The sequence below is a fragment of the Poecilia reticulata genome, chromosome 21, assembly GCF_904066995.2.
Source record: "Poecilia reticulata chromosome 21, P_reticulata-male-v2, whole genome shotgun sequence".
NCBI classification, from domain to species: Eukaryota; Metazoa; Chordata; class Actinopteri; order Cyprinodontiformes; family Poeciliidae; genus Poecilia; species Poecilia reticulata.
In genome coordinates this window covers 9,409,142-9,436,462 of record NC_088850.1, presented here as the reverse complement: position 1 = coordinate 9,436,462, position 27,321 = coordinate 9,409,142, and the positions used below count along the sequence as shown (strand labels likewise).

At 39.2% G+C, this 27,321-nt stretch overlaps 1 protein-coding gene across 2 annotated transcripts; it reads left to right on the top strand.

Moving 5' to 3' along the window:
- Positions 1-1,193: 1,193 nt before the first annotated feature.
- Positions 1,194-27,321, top strand: lin28b (lin-28 homolog B (C. elegans)). Of its 2 annotated transcripts, XM_081602793.1 has the most exons (4): positions 1,194-1,432; positions 2,142-2,344; positions 16,995-17,182; positions 19,202-27,321. In XM_081602793.1, exons 1-4 carry the CDS (start codon positions 1,423-1,425, stop codon positions 19,512-19,514), a joined length of 714 nt encoding a protein of 237 aa, XP_081458919.1. In that variant the 5' UTR covers positions 1,194-1,422; the 3' UTR covers positions 19,515-27,321. The 2 variants fall into 2 exon arrangements, with proteins under 2 accessions (XP_081458919.1, XP_081458918.1); XM_081602792.1 differs by having other exon boundaries at positions 1,194-2,344.

Sequence of the window (27,321 nt, the reverse complement as noted above, 5' to 3'; positions counted from 1 at the left end):
CTCCCCAACAGCAGCTTTTAAACGGTGCAACGCGAATAAGAGCAACGGCAGGAGCGCCTCGCGTTTTCTACATCTCTACAGGCAGCATTTTCCACACAGCTGGAAATGTCCTTGTGAGCAAGCGATAAGTGTTGGAGCCGTCTTTCAGTCAGCTGACTGGGGAGTGTGCAGCAGTTTCCACACCTCGGCTGTCTGTGTTTTCTGGGAGCTGAATGTTTCAGCAGCCAGTAAGAGAGAAGTGGAGGAACCTTTTCTTCATTGCAGGGGGAAGAGGCAGCGTTTTGCTACTCCGTGTTCCACTTTAGTTCCCACTGTGAAAGTTGTTCTCCGAGACTCAAAAAGGCTAATTTGGCCTTCCTGTAAGCCAAGCCTACATTCAGCAAGCTGACGAGGCAGTGTGCAGCGACAGATTTGGAAGGAGCGCTCCGTTCTCCACTCTTTGGTTTCCGTTGTGTTTTCCACACACAGAAATCATTTCGCACAGAAACATTTGTCTTTCTTCTGGGCAGTGGAAACGTTCAGCAAAATTCTTTCAGCCAGCTGACTTTTCAGCGTGCAGCAACAGGCGGAAAAGCAGAAAAACCCCTGCTGGGTACTCGTTTGACATCTCCTCTTTATTGCACGTGAACAGTGTGACTGCACACTTTACCTTTTTTTTAAGCCTCTGTCAGTCTCGGTACAGGTGACCAGGCTCGGGCTAATGGCCACATGTCATTAGCATTATCATTTGCTTTTGTTTCTGATTTGTTCCTTGTTTTTTTTTCTTGTTTTTCTTGTTGCCATCACCACCCAATTACCCCGCAGCATTCATCAAAGCATAATTTAATCCCATCTAATCATCTAATCTAATCTGTGTGCATAATAGGCTCATGGTTGCCACACCAGCCCATTTATGATACAGGAAGGGGGGGCAGGGAGAGGAGGGGGGGGGAGGGGGTGATGCAAACAGTATCTTTCTTACCTGGAATGTGCGTGACTACTTTATGAAGGCTGTTATGGATTTTGTCCTGTTGCCTTCATTGGTGGGAGCAGAAATTAGAAACAAGAAAGCATATAATTGACAAAGTCACGTGTTCTCACTACGGGAACGGGCACAGCCAGTAGGAGAGCGAATGAGAGCGAAGGAGGGAGAGAGAGAGAGAGAGGCAGAGAGAGAGAGAGAGAGAGGCAGAGAGAGAGAGCAGTGAGGAGGGACAGGGGGGGATAGAGCGAGAACAGAGGTGGTGTGAGTGAGGAAGGGATCGGAGGGAAGAGAGAAAGACATGACAAAAATATCAAAAGGCAGAAAGCACGCCGTACCATGCGAGCCAAACTGGCGACCGACGGGATCGAGGATGTCGGATTAATGGTGACGACCGCAGCCCGTTTTCGCAGAGGAAGCTTCTCTATCGCAACTTGGGCGCAGAGGGTCCGCGGGGAAACATGGCCGAAGGTTATTCTGCAATTATTATGAATATCCACCCCCCTCCTACTCTCCCCTTAAAAATATTTTTTCTGCTCTTTAATGCGAGCGAAGATGGTGAAGGGGGAAGGAGGCAAGGTGCAGCGTGTTTATTGTTGCAAAGCTATACTAAAACAGAGGAAAACCTGAACCGCCCCTTGCCGAGCGCCGTATCTAACCATGTTTGGCTGCGTTAAGATACGCGCATTGTTGGAGCGTAGCCGTGTAGTAAAAAAAAAAAAAAAAAAGCTCGATGAACCCATGTGTACACCTGCCCTTTTTTTTTTTTTCCTCCCCCTTTACAACTCCACAGCAGGAACAGGGTTGTAGATGCACGACAGGACAGAAAAGCCCCCCTCCACAAGTTACAGAGCATGCCTGTGCACGATGCAGCGGAGGAGGATGCACTCATCTGTCACGGAGTAACAACTTTTCCAGGGGTCGCGACACATACGCCGCATTTGTGTGGTCAGGAGATATCAGTTTAGAAATGTTCTACCGCCCGTGAACTTCACATCGCAAGTTAGAGGGGAATCCCCGCTTCTAAAGTTTGATTTCTTTCTTTTCTTCTTCTTCTTCTTTTTTTTTTTAATGCAACTTATGTAAAGCGGTATGCAAGCCAGGGGGGAGATCCCTCTCTAACCCCGCAGCTTTCTCTCTCTCTCTGTGTGTGTGTGTATGTGTGTGTGTGTGTTTCCAGGAGGGCCGGGTAAAGGTGGCGGTGGCGCTGGCGGAGAAGACCCCGCCAAGGCCACCGAGCAGGAGGAGAGGACTCGAGCCCAGGTCCTGTCCGGATCGGGCTTCTGCAAGTGGTTCAACGTCCGGATGGGCTTTGGATTTATATCAATGACGAACAGCGAGGGGAGCCCCGTCGACCCGCCTCTGGATGTTTTCGTCCACCAAGTAAGTCGGAAAGCAATGAAATAATTTGATAACTAAATAACTGATCCGTGATGGTGATGAGTTTGATTTATGCCCCAGAGAGAGAGAGAGAGGGGAGGAGGAGGGGGGGGGTTGTTTCTCCACACAGAGAGCCAGTTGCTTGTTTCATTGTATCATCCGGATGTTTTGCATTGCCCAACATGTTACTGTGTAATCACACGTTGTCCACGGGCTTGAAAAAAAAAAAACACACGTTAAGTTTCCTCTTTGGGCCACATGCGACCAGCCCCCCCCTCCCCCCCCCCCCCCTGCTTCCCTCTCTGCAGCCCTGCGAGGGGAAGGGAAGAAGTGTTGTGTGGCGGTGACACGGTTAGTTTCACACTTTGGCCCTTAATGGACAGCAGAGCTCGCTTGTCACCCAGCCAGCCTGCTAACATGTCGGCGAGCATGTGTCTCCGCTTTTTCTTTTTTTTTTTTTTGCTTTATAGTCTTAACTTTACGCCCTCACGTTGACTCTTTTGGTCTGCTATTCTCTGCTGCTGTTGCTTTTGTTGTAGGATTTTGTGTGATTTAACGAGGAGCTTTCCGAAACGCATGAAGCCAGGCTCGCTTTTCCACCACATGTTGCTCTGTTGATTTATTGTGTAGGCTACGGAGTTCATTCAGAGGCCTTGTTTTCGACTCTTTCGGTCCTGTAAAGTTTCTCTTCGAGGATTTAAGGAGATTCGTGTTCGTTGTTTCTTTGGACAGCCTGTCCTGTAGTTGTTGTGGGCCTTCTGGAGACTTTGAGCTAAACTCGTTGGGGGTGGGGGGGGGGGCTAGAGGGTCACGATTTTGGCAGTAATACAAAATACATACGGTCACGTAGGATCCTGAAAGCCCACAAGTCAGCGGCGGTTCTGGCTTGAATGAGGCCCTGGGCAAGCCCCACCTTTTTTGCCCCACACACAACTAATTACCCCTAAAGAGGTTCCTGCAGAAAGTTTTCAAAGGAGCAGCCAAATTGGGGCCACTGATTTATTTAGGCAATAACAATAAGCACCTCAAAGCAAACAAAACAAACAAAAAAATAAAAAAACAAATGGTGGCCCCTGGCAGAAAGCCATGTCGTCCATATTGAAAACTCATTTCGCAGCCACTTACCCTCCCCCCCGGCCTCATAATTCAGGATGTTTTTAATTTTATTTATATATATATATATATATATATATATATATATATATATATATAAAAACTTGTAAAACGTTTTTCTGAATTGAATGTTTTACATGCAAACATTTTCCAGCCTTGGACAAAGTCAAATTTAACCAGTTTAGTAGAAAAACAACCCAAATGTCTTATGGTTAAACTGAATAATTTTATGTTTTACAAAGCTTTTTGAAATTCTCTTGTTAATTTCACACAGCGTTTCATCAGGAATGTGTGGTTTACAATTATATTGTGACTATCCTCTTCTTAACTTCCTCATCAGTGACGATGTTCAGTGTGCGGCTCCTCTTTTTCTTCCAGACTCAAATTTACCATTTATTTATTAGACAAAGAATCTCAGTAAAGTACTCGGTAAGCTGTCGTCGCTGTTCTGTTGTGGATCTTTGCACGGTGCAGCATGGATATAATATTCAATGTTTTGCAGGGAAGTCACACATCTCTGGTTCTCACTCAGCCATGCCTCCCTTATGGCTGCTTTCTGGTCAAAACAGATCGCCAACCTCCTTTGTTAATTCCACAAATTTCCAATGTCAAATTTTGTAACTGCATTGTGGATTTCCACAATGTACACATACGCACATATGTAGCACGTAAGATGCTATGATACGTTCAGGTAACGAGACAAATTAGGATTTTCCCGTTTAACAAGTGGAAATGTGGCAAAGCTTGGATAAAGTTGTTTTGTGTATTTTTGTAAATATGGTAAAGGTTTTAAATAAATTTCTTTTTTTTTAACATAAGCCATACTGCTTATGTTAAAATCTTCTTCTACCAGAAATAATGGAATTAGACAGTGGCGTATGTTAGCAGCTTTGCATTAAAACAATGCAGGGCATGACGTGGGAGCTCTCTGCTTAGATTTAGGTTTTAAATTAATGTAAAACAAATAAAAATGGCACAATCCTTTTAGTTTCTTCAATTTTTCTATATGCAGCTGGAGTAAACGACTAAGAAAAATGTATTGATTGATAGAGAGCAATCGTCTAACTTAGAATGAGATTTCAGGTGTTTTTAGAAACGTATCTAAACCTAAGTTTATGATTATCCTGTCTGATAAAGGTTTTTTAAGCAGTGAAGCTATTATGCTTTAGAAATGTGATCTCCTCATCTATGCTCGTGTCTCCTTCCCTTATTTAAAGAACAATGCAGTTATGAAGAATTGAACCTCTTTTTCTACTTTCTTAGGGCTTTAACATATCAGATTTTTTAAAACATGTCTTCAACTTCTCCCGAACCTACTAGGGACAAGGGTGTACAGAAAATGGATGCATGGATGGATGTCTCCATTTAATTTCTGTTTAGGTTTCACCAAATATATGTTTTATGTTTTTGTTACTGGCGAGTGCATCAAATCCCCACTATTTCCCCTTTAAGGAGAGATTTTAAGAATCTTTTTGAGAAAGCTAAGAATCATGCATTTCTTTTTTCCAAGCAGATTTCCCCAAATATGAGCTGCATGTTGAACTTGAACAAATCTGTTTTAAAATAGTTCAGTCCAATTTGGAGTCATCTTGCCATCTTTATATTCCAGTATTCATGGCTGTTTCAGTCTGAGGTTGTTCGTACATCAAAAACAAAGCATCAGAAATGCTGTTTTTGTTTTTTTTTGTTTTTTGCTTTACTTTTGCGTCATCATCCAAGGGAGCCCTGGATGGGAAGCCATGAAGGCCGTAGTGTCTACATCAAAAATCACCACTGCAGATAAGTTTCTTTTGTTATTATGCAGGTTTTTTTTTTTTACTTTTACAGTTTGCCAGTCACTAGACTAAACTTTTTTTTTCTTTTTTGCAAGATGATTTTTTTTTTCTCTTTCTTCGTCAATGTTTTGACCTTGGTAGAGCTTCCTGTCCCATACTGGGTTTGTACTTCCACTATATGTAGGTAGGTGATATGTAGGAGTTGCCATTCTCTGCAGGATGTTTGTTTTAAAGGATAAAACTGAAGAGACTTGACTTTAACCAGTAAAATTATTCTGTGTTGCCATTAAAAAGTGGGAAAAAAAGTTCAATTAAGAATAAACAATCTTAAAAAAAAAACAATCCTAAAAGTTAAGTAAAAATCAAACTCAAAAGACACTATAAGATTTTCCTGTAAAAGAAAAAAAAATGTCAGCTGCTTTCAGGGCTTCCACATGCGGCCATTTTGGAACACCACTGCTATTTTACTGATTCGCAAACATTCATTTACAATTTGCAACACGTTTAGACAGAAGTGATTTCACTCATTCATGTACCACTGACCGCTGCAGATAGGCACCACAATTATAACAAATGAGTGGAAAAACCGGTCATGTTGGTATAATGAAAGTAAAACACTGCAGTCTGCCTGAGGCGCGTTTATGTCCAGCTCATGTGTCCTTCACCGTGTAGGATATATAATTATATACACATGAAATTGCAAGCTTCAAACATTCAGTCAGTTTATAAATTAATTCTGTTTTTACCATGCAATGTGGATTACTTCACCACCTTATTCTTTATTGACTGTCTTGCTGCTTTTATCGACATAGTAGACCACTAGTACTTGAATACTGTGGGCTCCTTTCGTTCTTGGCTCTTTCAGGTGCTTTAGAGATGGACCAGGTGTGGAACAGTAAAAGTAGGTGTTGCATATACTCTGGTTGAATCAGTGTATTTCTGTAGGACTGTAAAAACTGGGGGATGGAAATAGGTAAAAAAGAAACTGGTCGGTTAGGGATACTCGCCATTTTGAAGCCCTCAGATTGTTTTAAACATTGTGATCAATTTGATTGACAGGTATTTTGTTGTGCTGAGAGTAAAATAATAATCTCTTAAAAAAAAATAAGCTCTCTTTCAAAATTATTCTTTCATGTGATGTTTCTTTTATTTTTTTTTAGTAAATGCTGCAAAGCTAGTTTTATGCAATTTTGAGTCTTTTTTTTTTAATTTCTGTATGGGTATTTTCTGATCAATTATGCCACAGATCTGCATTCTCGCAAAACCGGTGAAAGTCGCCGAGAGAAGCATCTCAGCGATATAAGATCTCGTATGGGTTTATTTTATCCACATGTATTTTTGCCCATTTAAAAAAAAAAAAAAAGCTAATTACCACTATTTAGGTAAATTAACAAGCCCGCAATGAATTGTGTCTTCACGCTAATGCATTTCCATCCCAAAGTCTCCAGCTATGTGTTTACAAGAACACATCTGTCATCTCAAACAAAGGGAAGACAATGTGCATTCATAAGCAAATCATCATATTGAATGCAAAACAGCTCGTTTCTTTGCAGAGGATTCACATGCACCCTCATTAAGACAGTCATTCATTTTCTTCTGCTGCTCCTCCCTCTCTGTCTGTTCCGCCAGCAGCCTAAAGCTGCTCCCGTGATTTCTACAGGTAGAGGAGAGAAATCGATCAAAACATGTCAATTTGTGGTGGTGTTGTTGTTGTTTTTTTTCTTTCAAAATTTGATTTGAGATCTGTATTTAGGCAAAAAAAAAAAAAAAAAGAAATAAATAGAGATATTGATCTAATGTCCGCAAGGAGGTTGTTATATCTAGAGAAATTTCTGTTTGACACGGATGTCATAATTTTGCCGCAAAGTTTTGTTTGAAAGTAAACAAAATAGAAACGGCTGAAAAAAAAAAAAAGTTGAACTGCAAAACACTGGCTATATGTATATACAGAAGAGAGAGAGAGAGAGTGTGTTGCGTTAAGAACGGTGGGAAGGGGGGACAAGGAGAAAGAGGGGGAGTGAAAGGAGGAGTTTCCTCTGGAGAGGGAAAGAGGAGGGCTGTGGGAAACCTACGTGTGGGTGAGGGGTGGTGGTGCTGGTTTGGGAAGGGAGGGCGCTAGCGGTGGGTTGTGGAGGAAAAACATGAGTGTGAGCTCGGAAAAAGATGAGTGAGCGCAGGAGCGGGAGGTAAGAAAGGGAGGCCCAGTGTGTGTGAGTGAGTGCGTGTGTGTGTGTGTGTGTGTGTGTCTGTGTGTATATGTTAGGGTCCTCCGCCCCCACCACGAGTTCTCCTCCTGGGAGGCCTCATCACCCGTCCATCCGATCACTTCCCTTTTTAGGAAGGCGAGAGAGCAATTAGGCATCTTCACTTCCTGATATCTCTCAGATTTTTTTCCCGTACTTTTATTTCCCCGTTTGGTTGGATGGAACATTTCTCCTCTGTGTGTGGGTTTTATGCCCTCCAGCCACATTCAAGGCGTTTTCTCCTCGGGCGTTCTTTTAAAAAGAGAATTGTTTTTTCTGGGGTGTGTGTGTGTGTGTGTGTGTGTGGTGGCAAAGAGACGCTTGCCCTTAGTCTGCAATCGTTTTTGAAACGTTTGAACAGTTTGTGCCTGAAATCTCCCCAGCGTGTGTGTTTAATTTATAAGTGTGTTTCTGTTATTGATGCGAAAGGGTTGTAAGATGTTACAGCACTCGAGAGAGTGAGGTTAAAGTGGGCCCCTAGTGAGATTAACCTCTGGTCTGTGTCACCGTTTGGCATGCAGACCCCACCCATCTCTGCCTTCAGATAGCCAGTGTCAGGCTTTATGTCTCCTGCTGCCACACCGGCTCCAGCCCACCCTTGTCTTCTGTATGTTGGGGGGGGGGTAGGAAAAAAAGGCAGAAGAAGAAGAAAAAGTGGTCACGTGACTTCCTTTTGAGGAGCTGGCCACATGCAGCGGAGATGATTGGTAATTGGAACAGTGGCATCGGGGGTGGGGCTGAGATGAGGGTGGGGGTGGTGGGGCGTGCGGGGGGTTTTACTTTAAACAAATTTAATTAAAGAAATCTAAAAAAAAAAAAAAATTATAAATGAATAATGTTTCTGTGATTTGTCAGTGTGAATCATAGTTTTGTCAAGGAATAGTAAAGTGTAGGAAAATTACAAAGAAATCTGGCTTGTTTCAGCACGAGGCCACTGACAATTAACAATTAATTGTGCAATTGCAATGCGGCTGATAAAATTCTGATCATCGCTTGCATATTCATCACAATCTGCTTAATTTATTCATAAGAAAAAAAGGTAGGTGCAACTAACAGAAATGTTTTATTTATTTATTTTGTTACTGGCTAGTATTTGTTTTTTCCTCTAAATGTCCTTTATTAATTAATCCAAATTTTCTACCAGAAAAAAACAAACAAACAAAAAACATTCATTATTCTTCAAAATCAGCTTTTTTGAAAGAGAGGATTTAAAAAGATGTTACTTTTAAGTGACTGGGAAATAAAATAAATGAGCTGAATAGTGTTATATTTTGTGCTAAATTGCAAATTTCTGCACAAGACAATTAAGCACACCGTATAAGTACATAAATGAATAAATTTAAACAAAATAAAAGAAACAAATCACTTGAAACAAATCAGTTTATTAAGTAATTCTGTGGGACAGAATCCCGTAGACAGGATATATGCATAACTACACAATAGTTAAAAATAAATACAAACAATAAATAAAACAAAATATATTAATACGTAATTGTACTTTAATTGAATTACTTAATTAACATGAGAAATGGTGAATTATTGACAAGATAATCGGCACATATAACGCTGACGGATTGTCGGGTAATACATAGCACAGGTGATAAATTTAACATTTATTTTGAATTGATATTACATTTTAAAATAATAAAATCCTTTAAAATAAGTAACGTAAAGTAAATCAACTTCTTTTTTCTGCTGTTGATCTCAAAATGTCAATGGGTCAAAATGGGAAAATAATATGAATTCTTTAAGACAAGGACATTTTAATATTTAGCTATAAGTCACAATAAGGACTCAAATACATAAGTTATAATTTTGTCAGTTTTGTGTGCAAAGAAAACATCTACAATCACATTGTAGATGAAGACCAGTCTGTCTATAACGATTGCTTCTGATCATCCAATCTCCTCTAAAGATTTGCCTAAGTAATGTTTGATCCATAGTCATCCATTTGGCTGATTCAGACTATGCCTAACTTAAAATGATCTAATCAGATCAAAGCTTTAGGTTTTCAAATAATCCAATCATCAACAGATAAAAAAAAAATTATGAATCAAGCAGCTAGTTTTGTCTGATCAAAGCAGATTTAGTTTGTTTTTTTCTTGTTCCGCAGCTGGTCTGCATTGTTTGATTAGGTGCAGTTAGCAGTGTCTGTGTGTTTTATCACCAGTCACCTTACTGGGGTTCATTTCCCCCTCTCAGGCTGATAAACGTACCGAGATGATGTAGTGCTTCCTGGCCCAGATCAAATATTTGCTCCAGTCATAATCAGGGGGTGTTGGATGTTGTTAATTTGAGGCAGGGGAGACGTGAAGGCTTTTAAGTGTTTGATGGGGGTTGGGGCCTGGTTCAAGGGTCAGGGCCACTAATGACAACGTGTTGAGGAGGACTCCGCATCAGGAGAGCTGCTCTGTTGGTGGTTTTCACTGCTGCTTTTTATGTGTCTGTGCACTTTTTTTTTTTTTTTCCTGCCTTTTCCCATCTTCTTTCCTGCCGTGGCTGATGTACGTCGCGCTGAGAGACGTCCGTCTGAGATGGTTCTCACCCAGCTTTGTCTTGCTTGGAATTTTAAAAAGCTGCCTAACGGCCCCATGCCGCATGGTGATCGCCATCTCCCTCACTCTCACCTTTTTACACAATCCCTGTCCTCTTAATTCAGAGAGCAGCACCTCGTGGGCTACCTCTGACTCAGAGCATCCCGTAATTAGCCATTGCAAAAGTGTCGGTCGCCCTGGAGAGAGGCAGTTGGAGGATGGTAGGTCTCCTTCGCTCCCTCTCTGTCTCTTCTCTCTCTCTGTTTCCACATCCCCTCACGTTACAGCTTCCTGTATTGATTGCTGGGCCTGGTGATGACGAGGGCCGCCTGATGAAAAGGAGAGCTATTTCTATCCAGGATGTCAGAGTATATATATTGATCACAGGCTTCTTCCTATACACACACACACACACACACACACACACATAGAGCTATAGAAGGATATCCATTCAGGGAAAGCACATATTCTGTATTGATGACGGCAGCAACGTATCGGTTGCATGCGATGTAAAAAAAAAAAAATGTGCTAAACATTGTATACTCCTGATTGAGGGGATTTCAGTCGTAGTGCTCACTGTGTCCTCTACTCTTCACTTGAGGCATCAGCTAAGATTCCCTTTATCTAAAAAGATGGTAATCAAGTATGCAGAAGTGTTTGACCTGCGACGCCAAGGAACGTAGATGATAATACCCAACAAAATACGCTGGAATAGTTGACACTGCAGCAGCTTTTGTGCAGCGCTATTTCAGCAATTAATTTTTATTCTCAAGAAAATTTGATGATGACAGACATGAGATCAAAATTGTGTAACCAATTATTTCTAGCACTGTAAAAATGCAATGCAAGTTTTGGTTGAGTCTGATTTAATTTTTAGAGCTACAAGAACAGAATTGGAGGCATTTTGTTTTAACGTTCCTCCTGTCAGTAACTATTTCATGCCACAGTGTAAGAGAGGAGTAAAACAAACATACAAGCCGTTTGGACAGGTGGCATTTCTAAAAGTCTCCATTTGTGTTTGTTGGAGAACTGGGATTTTTAAAAGGCTGCCAGCCTTTCGCTATCCACCACAACAAAACAGAGGTTGAAAACAAACAAAAAAATGCTTCAACAAATCTGATTTAGTTTTCCTGTTATCAGCTTTAAGTCTCGCTCTTGCTCACTTTCTTGCAGCCGTGGTGAGACATTTTTTTTCTTTTCTGAACATGCAGGAACTGCAGTTTCATTTTAAATAGATTGCTACATCTTTGTGCTACCTTTGACTTTATCAATAAACTTCTCAGAGTTTCTAAAAATAACTGACATCCTCCACAAACGAGAAGGAAAACGTTCAGATTTGTGTGTTTCCGATCGGTTAGTTACTAGTCAGGTGCCAAGTGAATTAGATCTGGACAAGCTGAGATAGTCAGTGTGTGGGTTGTAGTGTATTAAATATATCAAAAGAAGGACATATTTGGACGTTTATAAACTACTTTATTATTTACTACTATTTGCGTGAGTCGTCGGCCTGGTTTCATTAGCGGTGGCTTTGCATACTGTAGTCCTGCGTCATTCATCAGAATCTTCCAAAGATGCTTTAGCTCTTATTCTGCAAACACTCAGACTGGAAAGCACTATTACTAGTACACAGTGTTTTCAGGGGTTTTCAGTCTGTTACTTCAAAAGCTGTCAGCATTGTTAACAAATCCAAATGAGTCGCCCACGGCAACAAAATGAATTGCTTTGTTATTTATTTATCTATCTCATGCCAGCCTGCATAGATTTTAAGCCTTGTGTTTATGGTCTATTTTAATTGGATTTATAGGTTGGGGGTCCGAAGATCTTTTCTTTTGTTCTCTGTTCTGCTCTATCTTAATATCCCAGAGGATGTTTGATTCCCTACAAATAGTTCTCTTCCTTTTCCTCTTGTAGGCATCAGTTCATTGTTCATTTGTAATCCCACTGAATTACAGCCATAAGCAGTGTAGCTTGTCTGCGCACCTCATGGCGATCGAACATAAACAAACTGATTTCTCCTTAATTTCTTGAAAATGAAATTTTTGGACTTGGATTTTGATATGTTTTATTACTGGTGTAACTTTCTGAATAGCGTCAGTTGGCAACTTGGCGTATGAGAACAGAGTGTTGAATTGGTCTTCAGTAAGGTAGGGGGGTTGGTACTGGATTGATTTAAGATGACTGACCCCAGGATTTCCGTTATTGAGCAGGGAAGTTTCCAATCAGGTCTGGTTATTTAACCTACCAAATACAATCTGCATCAAGAGTTGCTCCTCCGTTGGAACTCAGCAGAATGTGGTCGAGGTATTTCCCTTACCCCCACTACCACCATTGCAGATTTTCCCCCCTGCAGGCCACTCCCACATTCTGTATTTTCCCAATCGCTCTGCCTTTCATGTTCTCCTTGGCTTTTTATTTTTTTCCCCTTTCCCTCTCCTCGGTCATGCCCTCTGCTGACCTCTTTGCACAAACTGATACGGGTCAGGACACCCGACAGGTCAAGCGAGAGGAGGGAACTCGGATTACTTCGATTTTTTTTTTCTTCTTTTTTCCTGCGTTCACTATAACGTATGCGTACTCTGCATTAGAGGCAGAGAGACACACACTGCCTAAGAATTCACTACATGTGCTGCTGCAAGTGCATGCTGCAGAGCTCATGCGAGACGCGACAATGATGCTACTTCCTATTTAATGATTTGTGTGTGTGTGTTTTCCTGCATTGCTGCAGAACAAAAGGGGTTGTGTGGCTTCCTCGCTGGTGTCTTGTGGGAGTATGGAAAAGAGGGGAGTTTCGGGGGGGTCGGACTGCGAGATGCGCCACTCAACTTTGACCTGGAGAAAGAAACTGCTTGGTGAATGAAGGGAGGAGAGGAAGAGGAAATGCTCTTGTGCCACAGTCTGGAGACCGGTCGATGATTATTCATCATGATTCTTAGCGTTTTGTGGGGGGGATGGGCTCAAGTTTTTGCTCCCGTTTGATAGATTTCCACTGAAAGAATGCCTTTTGGTCATTGGCTTGGTTTATTGATGGCAATAATGAAATTAATAAAGAAAAAATATTTATTTTAGTTGCATTGCCAGCTAATAAATGAGATTATAGCAAAAAATAAGTTTGTCTACATGTTAAAAAAAAGACAAAAATTATAATGTTGTTGATTATTAAATGTCATTTTTAAAATAAAATTCGTTTTTCATTTTAAAATAATAATAGCAAATTCTTTATAATTTTTTGTACGCATTTACTTGCACGATATGAAATATTAAAATAAATCACTAATGCAATGTATGCTCTTATTTTTTTATCCACCACATTCAATATCTGTTCACAGTAAACATATCTAATGTTAAACAAGTGAAAAACGATTATCATCCTCATAACAATAATGATAAAAACTGTTATAACGGGCAGTTTGATCGGTGTCAGTTGGTCGAAGCCACACACTCTCGTTTGTGACTCACTGCTCTGTCCCTTCTGTTTTATTCCATCTCTTGCATCTGCGCTGCATCGCTGTTGCTCATTCGCTCATTTCCATTTCCTGATCCTCCTTCACTTCCTCAGTACCTGAACAGGAATGGATGAGCTGCGTCAACTACGCAAAGCGGCCTGTCTCCAAGAGACGGAATAGCTTTAAAGTTGGTGAATGTAAAGAAACGGTTATTTCTGAAAATTAAAAAAAATCATCAAATTAAATTAAACAGGAGTTTTTATACTTATGTAAATTTCAGTTTTCTCTCATCTAAAACTCTTCGCTGTTATGATTATCATTTGCTTTTGAGAGCTTGTAGCTTGCAAATTATGTTTTATAAGCAGAAATATTTACATTCCTTAAAAATGATAAGGATCTGACAGTAATGACTTTTATCATTTTAATTTTATTTGTAGAACAGGTAAGCCTGTTAAGCTCAATGACATAAGCAGAAAGATAAACATTCAAATCACAGACCATCTAAGTGTAATTTGATTTTTGTAAATTGTAAATACAACTATATAAGTTATATAAAAAAAATTGAATAATTTAGTTAGAATAGTTAAAATAAGTTGCATTTTATAATTGTCTAATATTTATCCTCCCTCTGTTTGTAGAGTTTTACCACTGAGCTTGTTGTGCATTTTTAAAGATTCTCATAAAATATCAGAGTGAAGGAAAATATTTCTTAATATATTTCTTAAAAATGTTCAAATGTTGAATTGCATAAACATAAACACACTCTTTAGCTTTAAACTTTTTTTTATTTTAGAGTTGAGAGCTGAAATAAATAAAATATATTTTATTATAATTTTATTTGTTTGCTTAGTATTGATGCAAACGAATAAATGCTGTTAATATTGATTTGGCACGGCTACAATGGACCCACCATCACTGGCAAAGCTTGAAAAACAGCTCGGGTTAAAATGATTCCTATCCCTGCCAAAGTTACGTTATTATTTTTCTTTTATTTAATCAACTGTTTGTTTGTCATTGAAAACGAGACAAAAGATGATACAAGAAGTGTGGATTTTGAAAACGTGAGTTATCGTTTTTTATTCACATTTCATTAAGAGTTGGTATGTCAAAAATAGTTTACACCCTCCTCAATAATCAGTGGACAAATCTATTTTTACTACAGTAATAAAAGCTGAACCCAGTGGTGTTTTGGTCATTAGTCTTCAGTTCCAAGTATTCGAAGTTTGAAGGTCTTTTTGCAATCCTCCACAGATTCAAATTGAATTTGGGACTTTGACTGGGCCACTTCAAAACATTCAGTCAGAAGAAACAGGCTGCCAAAAATCTAAAGAGTACTTTAAACCTAAATAACTGGGGGTTAACTGCACATTGTGATTGTACAATTATGCACAAATGCAATTGCTACAACACGGCGTAGAAGACCAAAAAAAAAAAAGACGCCTATACAGTGATTTGTGGAATCAAAAGAAAAGTGAAATGATCGCACGAATTCTAAAGTTTTGTCCAATCTTTTTTGCTTCTTTCTTTCTTCAAAAACCTTTAAATTATTATTTAGTTTAGTCTTAAATAATTAAACAAAAATGATGAGGAAATTAAAAGGTTTTCACCGACACTTTTGGGGAAAGTGGTCAAGATCAATGATCAAATACTGCGATGAGCGTTTCATAGATTTCTTTTCATCAGTAGGATTTAATGAAGACTCCTATGCTACTATATATATATATATATATATATATATATATATAATATATATATATATATATATAAAAGAAAACTAAGTCATTCTTTTATTGGTCCTCAACTGTAAATTCAACTGCAGTGGGTTCATCCACCGAGCCTCTTTGCACTCTCTTCTCTTCGTTGTATACATTGACATTTTTTTCCTCCTGTATATATATTCATTTGTGCACACAAGACTCCTATAGATCACCTTTAGCTTCCTGCAACTGCAGTAGACTTGAGAGGGGAGGGGAGAGAAATAGCTGCTGAGTGCATTTTCTCTCTCCTGCCTGTACAGTTCTACATTTGATCCGTTCAGAACTCTTCATTACTTATTTTCTTTCTTTCTTTCTTCCCTTCTTTCTCCTGTCTCCTACACATCTGTCTCTTTAGCAGACATTGCTTTTACAGATAACCTGCATTTGTTATTTATAGCCCCTTGATGTATAGCAGGTTGCAGGCTTGCTGTTGCACGCTGCACGCTCGTGTGGGTGTGTGTGTGTGTGTGTGTGTGTGTTTACCTTTGCCGGGATCCGCAGGGCTCGCCTCGATTTGTGAAGGTCACGGATACAGTGCCTATAAGCTGCCGCTACTGTCGCGATCAACGAGACATAAATCACTGTCCGCTGGTTGTGCAGTAACTAAATCAATAACTGGGATCATGTAGAGAAGACGGATGGCGAATGTGTTAAAAGGGAAATGATGGCACAGCAGCATGACTTGTGTCTTTTGAGGCTGCAGAAGGAATAGGAAGTGGCATCTCTGCAAAAAGTAGATAAAGAGAGAACGCCAAGGACACGTTGCACACAAACTGTCATGTTATGTTCATATAGCATGCTTAAGGGGAAAGGGGGGGAGAAGGTCTTTGTCTCGCCGTGTTTCACCTTGTTTTGCTGGATGTTTTTCTTTATGTGGCAGTGTGAAAAATCCCACATAGTAATGTTTATTTTTGTTTATTGGTGCTGATGTTCTGTGAAAAGTTAGTTGGATTTGGGAAGTGTTGATTGGAGAGCTGTTTGTTCACAGTTACGATATATGTGGCGATCGCTCAATGTGTAAGTGTTAAATTTAGGTGTGTGTGTGTGTGTGAGGGGGTGCTTCTGGAACTCCGAGGCAATGGTGGATGCAACATGAAACCAATGCAATAGTCATATTTTGTATAGGTAAGACAAATGTGTTCTTTGAACCTAAATTGATTTTTTTTTTTTTTGTCAGTTTTCTAAGATGAAGCGAAAAAAGCAAAGTTAAATACATTATTCATTACCTTTGCATCAAATCTAATTCTGAATTGCTTTTTTATTTTATTTATTATTTAAATAAATGATCATCATGCTGATGTTCAATTTTCTAAGGATGCACTTTGACAGAAAAAAGGAAGAAAATTAGATAAAGATAACGGCTAGAAAAATCCAAAGGATTATAACTCTGAAAAGAGTAAAAAAAAAATCATGCTGCAGGTAATTTTTTGATATAATTAGTATCTTAAATCAAGCAAAAAAGGAAGGGATTAGAGGATAAATTTGATTTGTATGAAATTTGATCAAATTGTCTGTAATATTTGATTTGTTCTTGCACTGAAAATGGTGGGAGTTTTTTTTTCCCCTCCTCTTTTTTATGGATTTGAATGTCAACGATCAGAGCAGCTCTAGGGAAAAATTGGCCAATTCTCATGTCTGGCTGACTGATTGTCGCATTTCTTCTCGTGCTGCACATTAGGTATCCATGAATATAATGCAAAAACGTTGCATTTCAGCCAACAGTGTTTTTTTTTTTTCACTTTCATATAGAGAACTATGTTATTTATTTATTTGTATATTTCCCAACAGAGCAAACTGGTGATGGAGGGTTTCCGCAGCTTAAAGGAGGGTGAGCAGGTGGAGTTCATCTATAAGAAGTCCTCTAAGGGCCTGGAGTCCCTGCGGGTGACCGGACCTGGTGGAGGACCCTGTGCGGGCAGTGAGAGGAGACCTAAAGGGAAGGTTCCACTCCTGAAACGTAAACCAAAGGGAGATCGGTAAGCATTAAAAAGGAAATTATTCCATATATTGTACACCTCTGGAAATGTAATTAGGCCACCCATTAAGAAGCACATCTGACAAAATCTGAGTGTGCATGTGCGTGTGCGTGCGTGTGTGTGTGTGTGTGTGTGAGAAAGACGGCTGTAGTAAAATGGGAGTTCACAAATGTACATCTTGAAGCATCCAGCCCTTTCTGAGTGGGCTGGAGAGTATAGATTAACTCTATTCAACCTGCCAATGTACATGCCTGTTGCCATGGTTATTGTGTAGTGTAATATGAAAATGAATAGGGCTGTTCTTCGCCTGCCATAGGCGCCGTTTTAAATCAATTTGCCAGCTCCTACATTTGTGAGTGTGATTGCGAATAGGCGGCGCCTCCGAAGCTCGATGGCTTTCGTTGTCGTCGTCTGTAACAACCTAAAGAGTGATATGCTAAAATGTGTGAAAGGCAGCCATGTGGGGCTCCTTGAAAACACCTGGCGGTTAGAGGTAAGCGTGTTTCCCTGTCCTCTGAGGGGAAACGAGAGCGCTTTCATTCCACGACCGCTACACGCAACCGCATTGTTTTAAGGATGCATTTGCATTTTAAATCCCAGCCCTGCCACGCTTTGTTGCCGCAAAACTAGCCGGAGCATTGTTGGGCTCCTTTTGAAATTTTGAACATAAACGCTGTTGTTGGACAGCCAGAAACCGTATCTGAGAGGAGACTCCATGATTGCTTTACACAGCTGAATAATTCAGCTCGTTTGGGATAATTGATCCAGAGTTGGGTCAAGTGTCTCAACTTTTTAGCAAGGCTGGAAGGAGCCGGTGTTGGATTCATAGATGGCAGGTAGATGACTGTGAAGTAATTGGCGTTATTGGGCATGCTCAGTCCCTGCAGCCGTTTTGAAAGTGATGCCACTCTGACCCCTGCTGGCTGTGGTAGCGTATAACAGCACGTCAGCCCTTCAGATCTGCGCTCCGGCAGACTGTTTGCTTTAGGATTTGAACAAATAACCGTTGCTATCGGACAAATATTGTCTCACGTGTTATTTTGTGAAGAGAAAAAATGTCTTTTGGAAATGCATCTGAGCAAAATGGACTTTCCTTACCTCAGTAAATTGTATTTAGTCTCCCTGTGGAGGATTTTTGTTTCATACATCACTAATACTGAGTCATGGCTACACGTCGATTGATTAAAAGTTCAGTCAAAGGGCAAAGTTTGTAGGTTTTCTGACCCTATTTTACTGACACATCTGTCTATTTGTATTTCTTCTTTTAAAGGCGTCTACATTTTTTTTGCTCCCGAGGATTTACTGTGGTGGTGCAAAAACTTTGTACATCCTGAACCAGTGTTGGTGTTAATCATATTTATAGATCAAAATAAGTACCATCTCATGTGTCAAACTGCTTTGGCTTCATCAGGTCAAAAACGATCAACAACAACAACAAAAAATCTATGTTGGCCAGTAGAATATCTTAGAAAAACTGAATCAATGAATGATTTAGTTCCTTATTGCTTCTAGTGAAGTGCTAAAAATCCATCTTTGTAATTGCCTTTTTATTAAGCTGTTTGGTGCAGCTTACATTACAGCTTTCTTGCTTAAGACAGCTGGGTTTTGATTCCTTAGTTATTGTAGATGTTTTAGATATAGGAAACGGGCAACAACAAAACCATCCCCCTAAATTAGAAGCACACAATGTCCAGAGCGTGTATCAGCTGACACAGCAGAAAAAGAGTGGATTGGTATGGAGTTGAATCTTTTGACAACCAATCAATCAATCAAGAAACAGAGAACTGAAAAAAAAAAATAAAGCGACATACCCCCCCATCTTGTGGTGACTCATGTAATAGCAGGTGGATTTTTTTTATTTTTGGATGACTGACTGTTTCTACAGGAGCAGGGATTGATGGGGAGATGAATGCAGAGCTGTTAGAGGTCGCCAAAGACTCACCAAAAAATTCAAACCGTTTTCCAGCGCTGTGTATTCTGTAACCGTCTTCCTTTGCCTCCTCCTCCTTTCGTTTGCAGCTGTTATAACTGCGGAGGTCTGGACCACCATGCCAAGGAGTGTGGCCTGCCCCCCCAGCCAAAGAAATGCCACTACTGCCAGAGCATCACTCACATGGTAGCCCAGTGTCCCCACAAGGCGCTGGCACCCGCCGCAGGCTCTCAGGACCAACAAGCCTCTACCTCGGCCTCCGCTCCAGGCACGGGGCCTCACCTCTGCCTCCCCGAGGAGGAGGAGCGCTCCGGCTCGTCTCCCCTGGAGGGGTCCTCCTCGTCACCCGAGGAGCCACACACACACCGCAGCTCACGGACCCAAAGGTGGAGGAAATCCTGAAAACCTGAAAATGTTCCGTCGAGGTGAACCTTTTTTTTTTTTTCCCCAACACGCAGCCTCTGACCTCCGTGTCTACCCTCAATCAAGGTTACCCGAAGCCCCACCCCACCCCACCCCGTCCCCCTTCCTCCTCGTCTACCTCACACTTGTGAAAAAAAAAAAAAAAAATGGGAGTTTTTTTATTTTTTTAATTTTTATTATTATTATTTCTTTTATTTTTTCACTGTGTTATTTTCCTAACCAGCACAGCTGTGGCAGCGATCAGCGGGGTACGGGACGTGCGTGAATGTGTGCCACTGACTTGCAGTCACCTGGTGCAGCTATGGAAACGACTGCTGGAAAGGTGACTGCAGGGAATAATTCTTTTGTGTTTCAATCTGTGCAGCTCAATGGTGAAATGTCATTTGTGTGTAGGTTTTGATGACTGTGTTGCCTCTGCTCCCCCTCGGACCTGAAGGGGTGGCTATTTTAAAAGCCCCCCTCCCCCCCTATTTTGCAGACTGAAAGCCACAACTTTATACCGTAAGCCTAATCATTCAGAGAGGGAGAGAGAGAGAGAAAAAATCCCGATTGCATCTTCACAGCACACACGGTAGCTCATTTTAAAATAGATTAGGGGACAACTCTTAAGAGCTTGAGTCCGTCTAAGTAATAATCCAGACCCACAGGACTTTTAGCCTGGCTTCTAGAGATCTTTTGGGGAAACTTAATGCATTCCTGAGGGGTCGTTTTTAAAAACGCCGCTGAGCTGCTAGAGTACGTTCTCTCTCATTTCAAAACCCTCGATACATATCGCTTTCGTGACAAGGACTGGACCAACTGATTGTGGAAGTGTCAGCAAGTGCAAGACTGAGAACAAAGAAGAGAAGAGGGAGAGTGTGTGCGCGCGTGGCACGGAGACTCCGACAGAAATCAGAATTGTCAAACTGGAGAACTGTCTTCTTCGTGGGCGAATCATGGCTGTTAAACCTCCACCGTTTTCCTGTTATCACAGATAGACGCATATTATATAAGGCAAATATGTAATCAGTCTAGGTCATAGTTTAGGTTTTAAGTAAAGGCCTTATCATTCCATTTTGGTAGTTGCATAATTAGTTTAAAGTAGTTTTTAATATATATATATATATGTAAAGTTACAAGATATAATTAAAATTATATTAACATTAAGTAAACATATATATATATACATATATATATATATATACAAGGACTTGGCTCTGAAATAGGTGCACATCCCTGTTTTAAGTGCATGGGATACGTCGTGGCATGTGAAAATTCTCCCTCTATTTACCCATTTTCAATGTAGAAAATTCCATTTTTATTCTCTACTCTTTCTCATATCGATTAGTTTATACAGTCCCTTGCAAAAGTTTTAACACCCCTTTAAGTTTTTACACGGATTGTTGTGTAACAACTGCACGCCTCAGCACATTTATTGGGTATTTTATGTGCTTGACCAGCAAATAATAGGGGATATTTCAGTTCTAATAAGTAAGGGGGAAAAAAAAAAAAAAACGTTTGCAGAGTGTTTGTATCCAGCACCCCCGAGTCGATACTTTTCGCTGTGATTAAAGGTGCAAGCCACACAATACATCTAATGGGAATTGCAGCGTGCAGTGTTTGAATTGCCTGGTTTCGAAAGTCCCAATTTCAAATCATTTCTTGGATGGGGTTTTTGGAGGAATGTAATATTTCAGGTACCAGTCAGTCAATTTCTGCATGCCAGCAATTTATTTGGCCAACTGTATGAGAATGTTGTCAATATGTAATGACAATGGAGAGAGAAACAAAAAAATAGGTAGTTGGCTTGCAACAGTTTTTCAATTGGATTTTGTTCTGGTCTTTGACTAGGCCATTGTAGCACACAAATATGCTTTGATCTGAACTATTGGAGCTCTGTCTGAGTGTTAAGTGTCGTCTTGTTGAAAGGTGATCCTCAAGGATCTAGTGTTTGTTTTTTTGGGGGTTGGGGGGTTTCCTGAACTATCCCGTATTTTAGCTCCATCCATCTTCCCATCAAATCCTTCCAAGTTCTGTAAGATAGAATTTTTGAGAGTTGTCAGATTGAAGGGGGGCTGAATACTAATACACACCCACACCTTGTAGATACTTAAATAACCAAGTATACATCTTACTCTTGCCCTTTTCACAGAAAACCCTAATGATATTCGTTGAAGTCGTGTCAAAGTTTAAAGGGCGTAACACATTTGCAAGGTACTGCGTGGTCACAGCAAAAAAACTCACCTTGAAGGTGTAGTTTCTAGCACAACCTCATTATCATAGCTGCTTTACTCACATAATACCTCACAACTTCTTCCTTCGGGAAGTGAATGTCGATAACGTCTGCTCTCTTAGTGTTTTTTTTTAATCTATATTTTTCAGTAAAGTCGAACCATATTTTCCTCATCCGTCAGTGCCTAGCGTTTGTCAGTCAGCACCAGTCAGGTGATGGGATGACGTCTCTGCTGCTGCTGCTCCAGACTCAAAACAATGGAGGGAGAAATAGCCGGACGGATTGTGTTGCTTTCGGTATAACTTGAATCCCAAGCACGGCTTTAGTGGCACTTACTGACCCTAACAACTCTTCTCTGACCATACTGAATGTGAAAAGAGCTCATCTGAAGTCGACTCCTCACAAAGTTCACGTAAGGTCGCTTTGGAGTTGTATCTTAATGTTCTGACAAATCAAATAACTTTGTACAAGTATATCAAACTGGCATGTGGGCTTTTGAAAAGCTCTGTAAAGACAACCAACTTTTTTTGGTATATTTCTATACCAAAGAGGTTTGGCTTTTTTTTTTTTGTTTGTTTTTTTTTTACTTTTACCTTTTCTTGAAGGCATTTAAAAGTTAAGACTTGCTGAAGTGCTTGCTTTTTCGGAAATAGAGCAGCTTATTGCTGAAAGTGCAGCAAAGTGTTTTCTAAATAATATACAGCTTTGAATGTGTGCGTGCATTGAAAATCAAACAACAAATGCAGCTTGACGGGAGAAAAAAAACAACAACAAAAAACGACGGTGGTTGACCAAACTGCAACTCATGCTTAAATCTCTATGGAAACATCTTTTTGTATGACGTATTTTTTACATTTTTACACACAGCTCCTCTCAGGATGATGAACTCGTCTCAGGGAATTAACCAAAAAAAGAAAAAAAAAAGAAAAAAAAAAACAAAGAAGTGTTTATTATTCTTTTGGGATTCATCCACTGACAGACTCCACAAACTCTTAAGCAATGGTGAAGAGACATATAACCAGTTCAAGTACTGATGATAGCAACTACCTCCTGAGTTACACATAGCTGTTGGTTTCTGGGGTTTCTTGTTGTTTTTTTTAATCGAGCTGTATTATTAATATTAGTCTGTATAATAATCGTCTTGGACAGTCTTTTGTGTTTTGCCACAGATTTCCCCGTCTTCCTTTCCAGATTTAATATATTTTTTTTCTTACTGGAAAACTATTGCTTTTTTGTTTACAGCAAAAAAAAAAGGAACCTACCTCATTAGCGCTATTCCTCGACAAGCTCCTTACCTGCTCCCAGGTCGCATGCCTCCAGTTTTTTTTAATTATTATTATTACTTTGTGTCACAATGTTTTTAAGAAATCAGCCCTGATGTGGCTTTTCGCTTGTTTCTCTGTCATTTATTACCGTTTGTTGCTTTTTACTTGCCGCTTTTCCTAATTTTTTTCTCAAGATCTCAAATCTGCGAGTGATGAGTGAACACCCATTACTTTGCACAAAGCCAGTGAGTTTACCTCAGCTTGTTGGGCTAGCTGTTCACAAATGTAATATTTTATGGCTGTGAGACTCATTTTTAAAATACTATGACTGGTTTTGTTTGTTTGTTTGTTTTTTGTTACTTTGCATTTTATCGTAACTGTTTTCTTTTTGTTTTGTTTTTTACAACCACTTGATGATTTGCCTAAGGAGAAGGAGAATAGGTTTGCACTTGAGCAAAGATTCCCTGTGTGTGTGTTTTTTATTTTTATTTTTATCAGTTTGATTTGTTACCAAATAGATATTATGACCTGTCTGCAGGCTCCATGGTAATGGTCCTAGTCAGCCATTTTCACAGCTCAAGATAATCAAAAGTGGTTTCTGTTAGATATTGCTAATTGATGTTAACAATGATTACATTCGTGCAAGCTTATTTGTTTTACATATACCAGAGATAATAACATTTACTCTTAAAAATCAGTAGGTTTTGTACTAAAGGTGATTTGTTTTCATTTAGTGACATTCCTAAAAGTGTTTTTGAATTCTAAGAGATTAAACGTTGAGCATAAAAGCAGTATTACTCTTCAAAATCAACTGAGAAAATGACTGTGTTCTGGTGGACCTGCACACGGGACAGGAAGCTTGTTTCAATGAGCTTTGGGATGTATACACAAACATGACTTTCCAGTGTTATTGTTCGCTTTAATATTTGATCTTGATCAGTTTGCAGTGCTTTGAAAAACTTTCTCTCCTTTACTCCTGGTTTTAGATTTGTTTTTCGCAACTAAATGTTTCAGATCATCAACACAATTTCTTCCACACCTTCCCTGTGGTTGAGGGGGGCCAGCCTACAAAAATCACTCCAAGAACGCACCAACACTTATCCAGGAGGTCACAAAAAAAACCTGATTCAGTGTTTGAATGGGGACGAATTCTTATCTCAACCAGAAGATCTTGTAAGAGAACGTCTGCTAAATGCTGCAGGATGACGATCTAATGCATGCCAACAACTCCCAATTCAGAAATACAAAATGGAGGTTATGTCCGTAACCTTCATGGACCACTGCACTGGTTAAAGTGTGATGGAGATGCCTTAAACTGCACTCTGTGCCTAGAAAATAAAGATTCATTGCAAACACTTAGTGGCAGTTGCTGCTGTCTAGGATGTCACAACAAGGCGTCGTGAAAATATTTCCCCACTGAATAAATGAAGGCATCATTTCAAAACTTCATTTTGTATTTATTTCAGTTGTTTGTCTATTTTACAGAGGATCTGAAACATTTAGGTTTGCCAAAAATAAAAGTAAAAAAAAAAAAATTGTAAGAAATCTGTTACCTATTAAAAAGCACTGAAACTACTGACTAATGTATTTGATGGCACAAATGAACAATGTGTGGTTTTTAAAGGCAGCATAAAGTGTAAGACATTTCAGATTGTTTTTTTTTCTCCCTCTTATGCATTGCTATTTTCTCAACTGCCTTAAGTATTGAATTATGTGTATGTTAAGGTAAAAAAAAAGAAAAGCTTTTTACATGTAATCATAAAAAGTGTTTTTTCTGCATATGGGAAATGAAAATCTGGTGATATTAAATGAAGTTTAAAGACACAATAGAGCAAGAAATAAGTTTAAAGGATTCCAAGTATTTTTTTGTATTTTTTTGCTTAAGAACTTACATTGAGGAGCAACATACCGAACAACTATTTTTTTTTTTTTTTTTTTTTTTTACAAAGCTACAAAAAAAAGGCCTTTGTCTTCATTGGCAATGTAAAGAAAAGTATTTATTTAATTCTTTGTTTTCCCTTTTTATCTCAAATAAATATTGTCTTATTTGAAATAGCTAGGATTCTTTATAATGCTTCTTCTCCAAAATGCCCTTGATCGTTTGAATTGGTTCATTATTTTGTGAAATGTATTGCCTTGTAAGTTTTATAGACCACTAAGATAGAGGACCCAGTGTCAAACTCGCCTCTGTCTGGCAGAAATAATTCTTCAAATCCTTTAAAATAACTCTTTAGCTGTATTTGTTGGACTTTTCTTATGTCATTGCCTATTAATGGAGAAGAACCTTCTGTTTCTGTCTAGACATGCAGCTCGCTTCATTTGGATTTGAAGATTTTGTGTGGAAAAACATTTGACCTTTGACCTTAGAAATGTTGATTTTTAGTGTTTTGAGTCAAAAGTTAAAGAAGAGCAGCCCCTAATGTTAAGATGGCGATTGGGATAGTCAAATCTCGTGGAACAGCCTCGAGCCTGATGTAATGCATTCATAAAATGTTGCGAAAATTGCTGATATAAACCATTTATTAGCACTTTGGTGTTGTGTTTACATCTCGATAAACCAGTGGTATATATATATATATATATATATATATATATATATAGTGCTGTAAAATGCCTATTTGAAATCATTTTTTCTTTTATGTGTTTGAAGACTTAAAACGCTATTAATAGCTTGTAGTATGTAGGACCAACGCAATTCTTAAATCCCGCTGGTTTTCCGACTTGCAACTAGAACACACTCAACTCGGGTGTGGCATCATTCCCAGCTACGAGTTCTGACTCCCGAGACAAACAGCAGTATTTATCAGATGATCAATTACAGTCTGACCAGAGAAAATATTGTAGAGCAGGAAACTGCTGAGTGGACCCAACTTTGTACGCATCAAACAGCCTCTGTTTGATGCATACATTCTATCCCCCCACCCCCAAAAAAATCCTTAGTGTTTCAGCATCTCTGTAAAACAAAGATGGGCGCCAAACTAACTGCTGTAGTATTAAAAAAAGAAGGAAAAAAAAAAACGTAGCTGATCATCTTTATTTGACTAATTTCATTATAATGTCTTCTCAGTAGAGCTGAAAATGGCTACATAGTGGCACCTTTTTGGTATTCTAAACATCACGTAATGATATTTTAGCTATGTATGCAAGTTATCATAAAGTTAAAGTTATAATGCGGAAAATATTCACTTATCGCATTGTTTTTTTTTTTTTAGATAACTTTCTTTGTTTTAAATACAAAGAAAGTGTCCACCAGAGTCATGAAAGCCAGTGGAAGTTGGCGCAAAAAGAGAAAATATTTTAAATTTACCCACGTCACAATGTTTGACTTCAGATAAATTGGTCTTGGCGATGAATGCGTTCTCTTAAATGTTTTTGTTTGTGCCTCAAAGACCCATTTGTAAGTTCAAATTCTTTGAATATTTTTTCTTTTTTTTTTTTTTAAATGATAAATGTAAACACTTAAATATCCGGAGCAGTGAGTTACCAAACGCTCCTGGGCAGACAGAATGTACAAAAACATGATGCAGGGCAGGGAAACGTCTGGTGGCTGGACAGATTATGTACTGGACTTCACATACCTCAGCTGCTGCCTTTGACAGCCGATCTGTGTTTTTACATACAATATGCTCTTCCTTTTTGTCTTTTATTGTAATAAGCCTACCTTCAGAAGTGCTTGTGCAAAAGCCGTAGCCGAACGTTGTACCTCTTGGGGACCTTTTTTAAATTCAGCCAAGTGCAGGATCCTTTTATGCACTGATGAATAACCTCACTGTTTCCATGTTTGTACGTGTTTTTAATCTCTACATTGTGGCCAGAGAGTCTTTATGCTCTGTTTCTGTTAAATTAAAACACTGATTTGCTTTTGAACTGGGAAAATGTTCCTCTGTGTGCAAATCAATCATTATTTTCAGTCTCAGTATTGGTTGTACTGCTTTTTTTTCCCTGTGAAGTCTGGGTTGGATTTTTAAATGTCTTTAATGTTTCACTTGATTGGAAAATAAAACCATCATAACAAGATTAAAGTACGTATCATTGCTCCAAGATGTTCAGATATCGGTAAACAAATCTCAGATTCGGTATTTCAATATTCCTGTGCACTGGTATCATTTTGTAGCCTAACAAAGCCTGTTTTCTTGTAAAGGAAAGGACTTTTTAGATTTTACACATCAACGTCAAAAAGATGTTATTCGAATTCATTAATACATTGTAGCTATGAAGATAGTTATTTCGACAAATCAGTGCTGAAGAATGTGGCATTTTTTTAAAAGCCTGATGTACAAAAAGAAATAAAAGTCTGCTGTATACCGGA

Excerpts from the sequence above, each read along its gene's own strand:
- lin28b (XM_081602792.1), top strand. The coding sequence starts at position 2,120 with ATGTGTGTGTGTGTGTTTCCAGGAGGGCCGGGTAAAGGTGGCGGTGGC. Across the intron at positions 2,345-16,994 it reads TGGATGTTTTCGTCCACCAA|AGCAAACTGGTGATGGAGGG; the intron begins GTAAGTCGGAAA and ends ATTTCCCAACAG. Across the intron at positions 17,183-19,201 it reads CGTAAACCAAAGGGAGATCG|CTGTTATAACTGCGGAGGTC; the intron begins GTAAGCATTAAA and ends TTTCGTTTGCAG.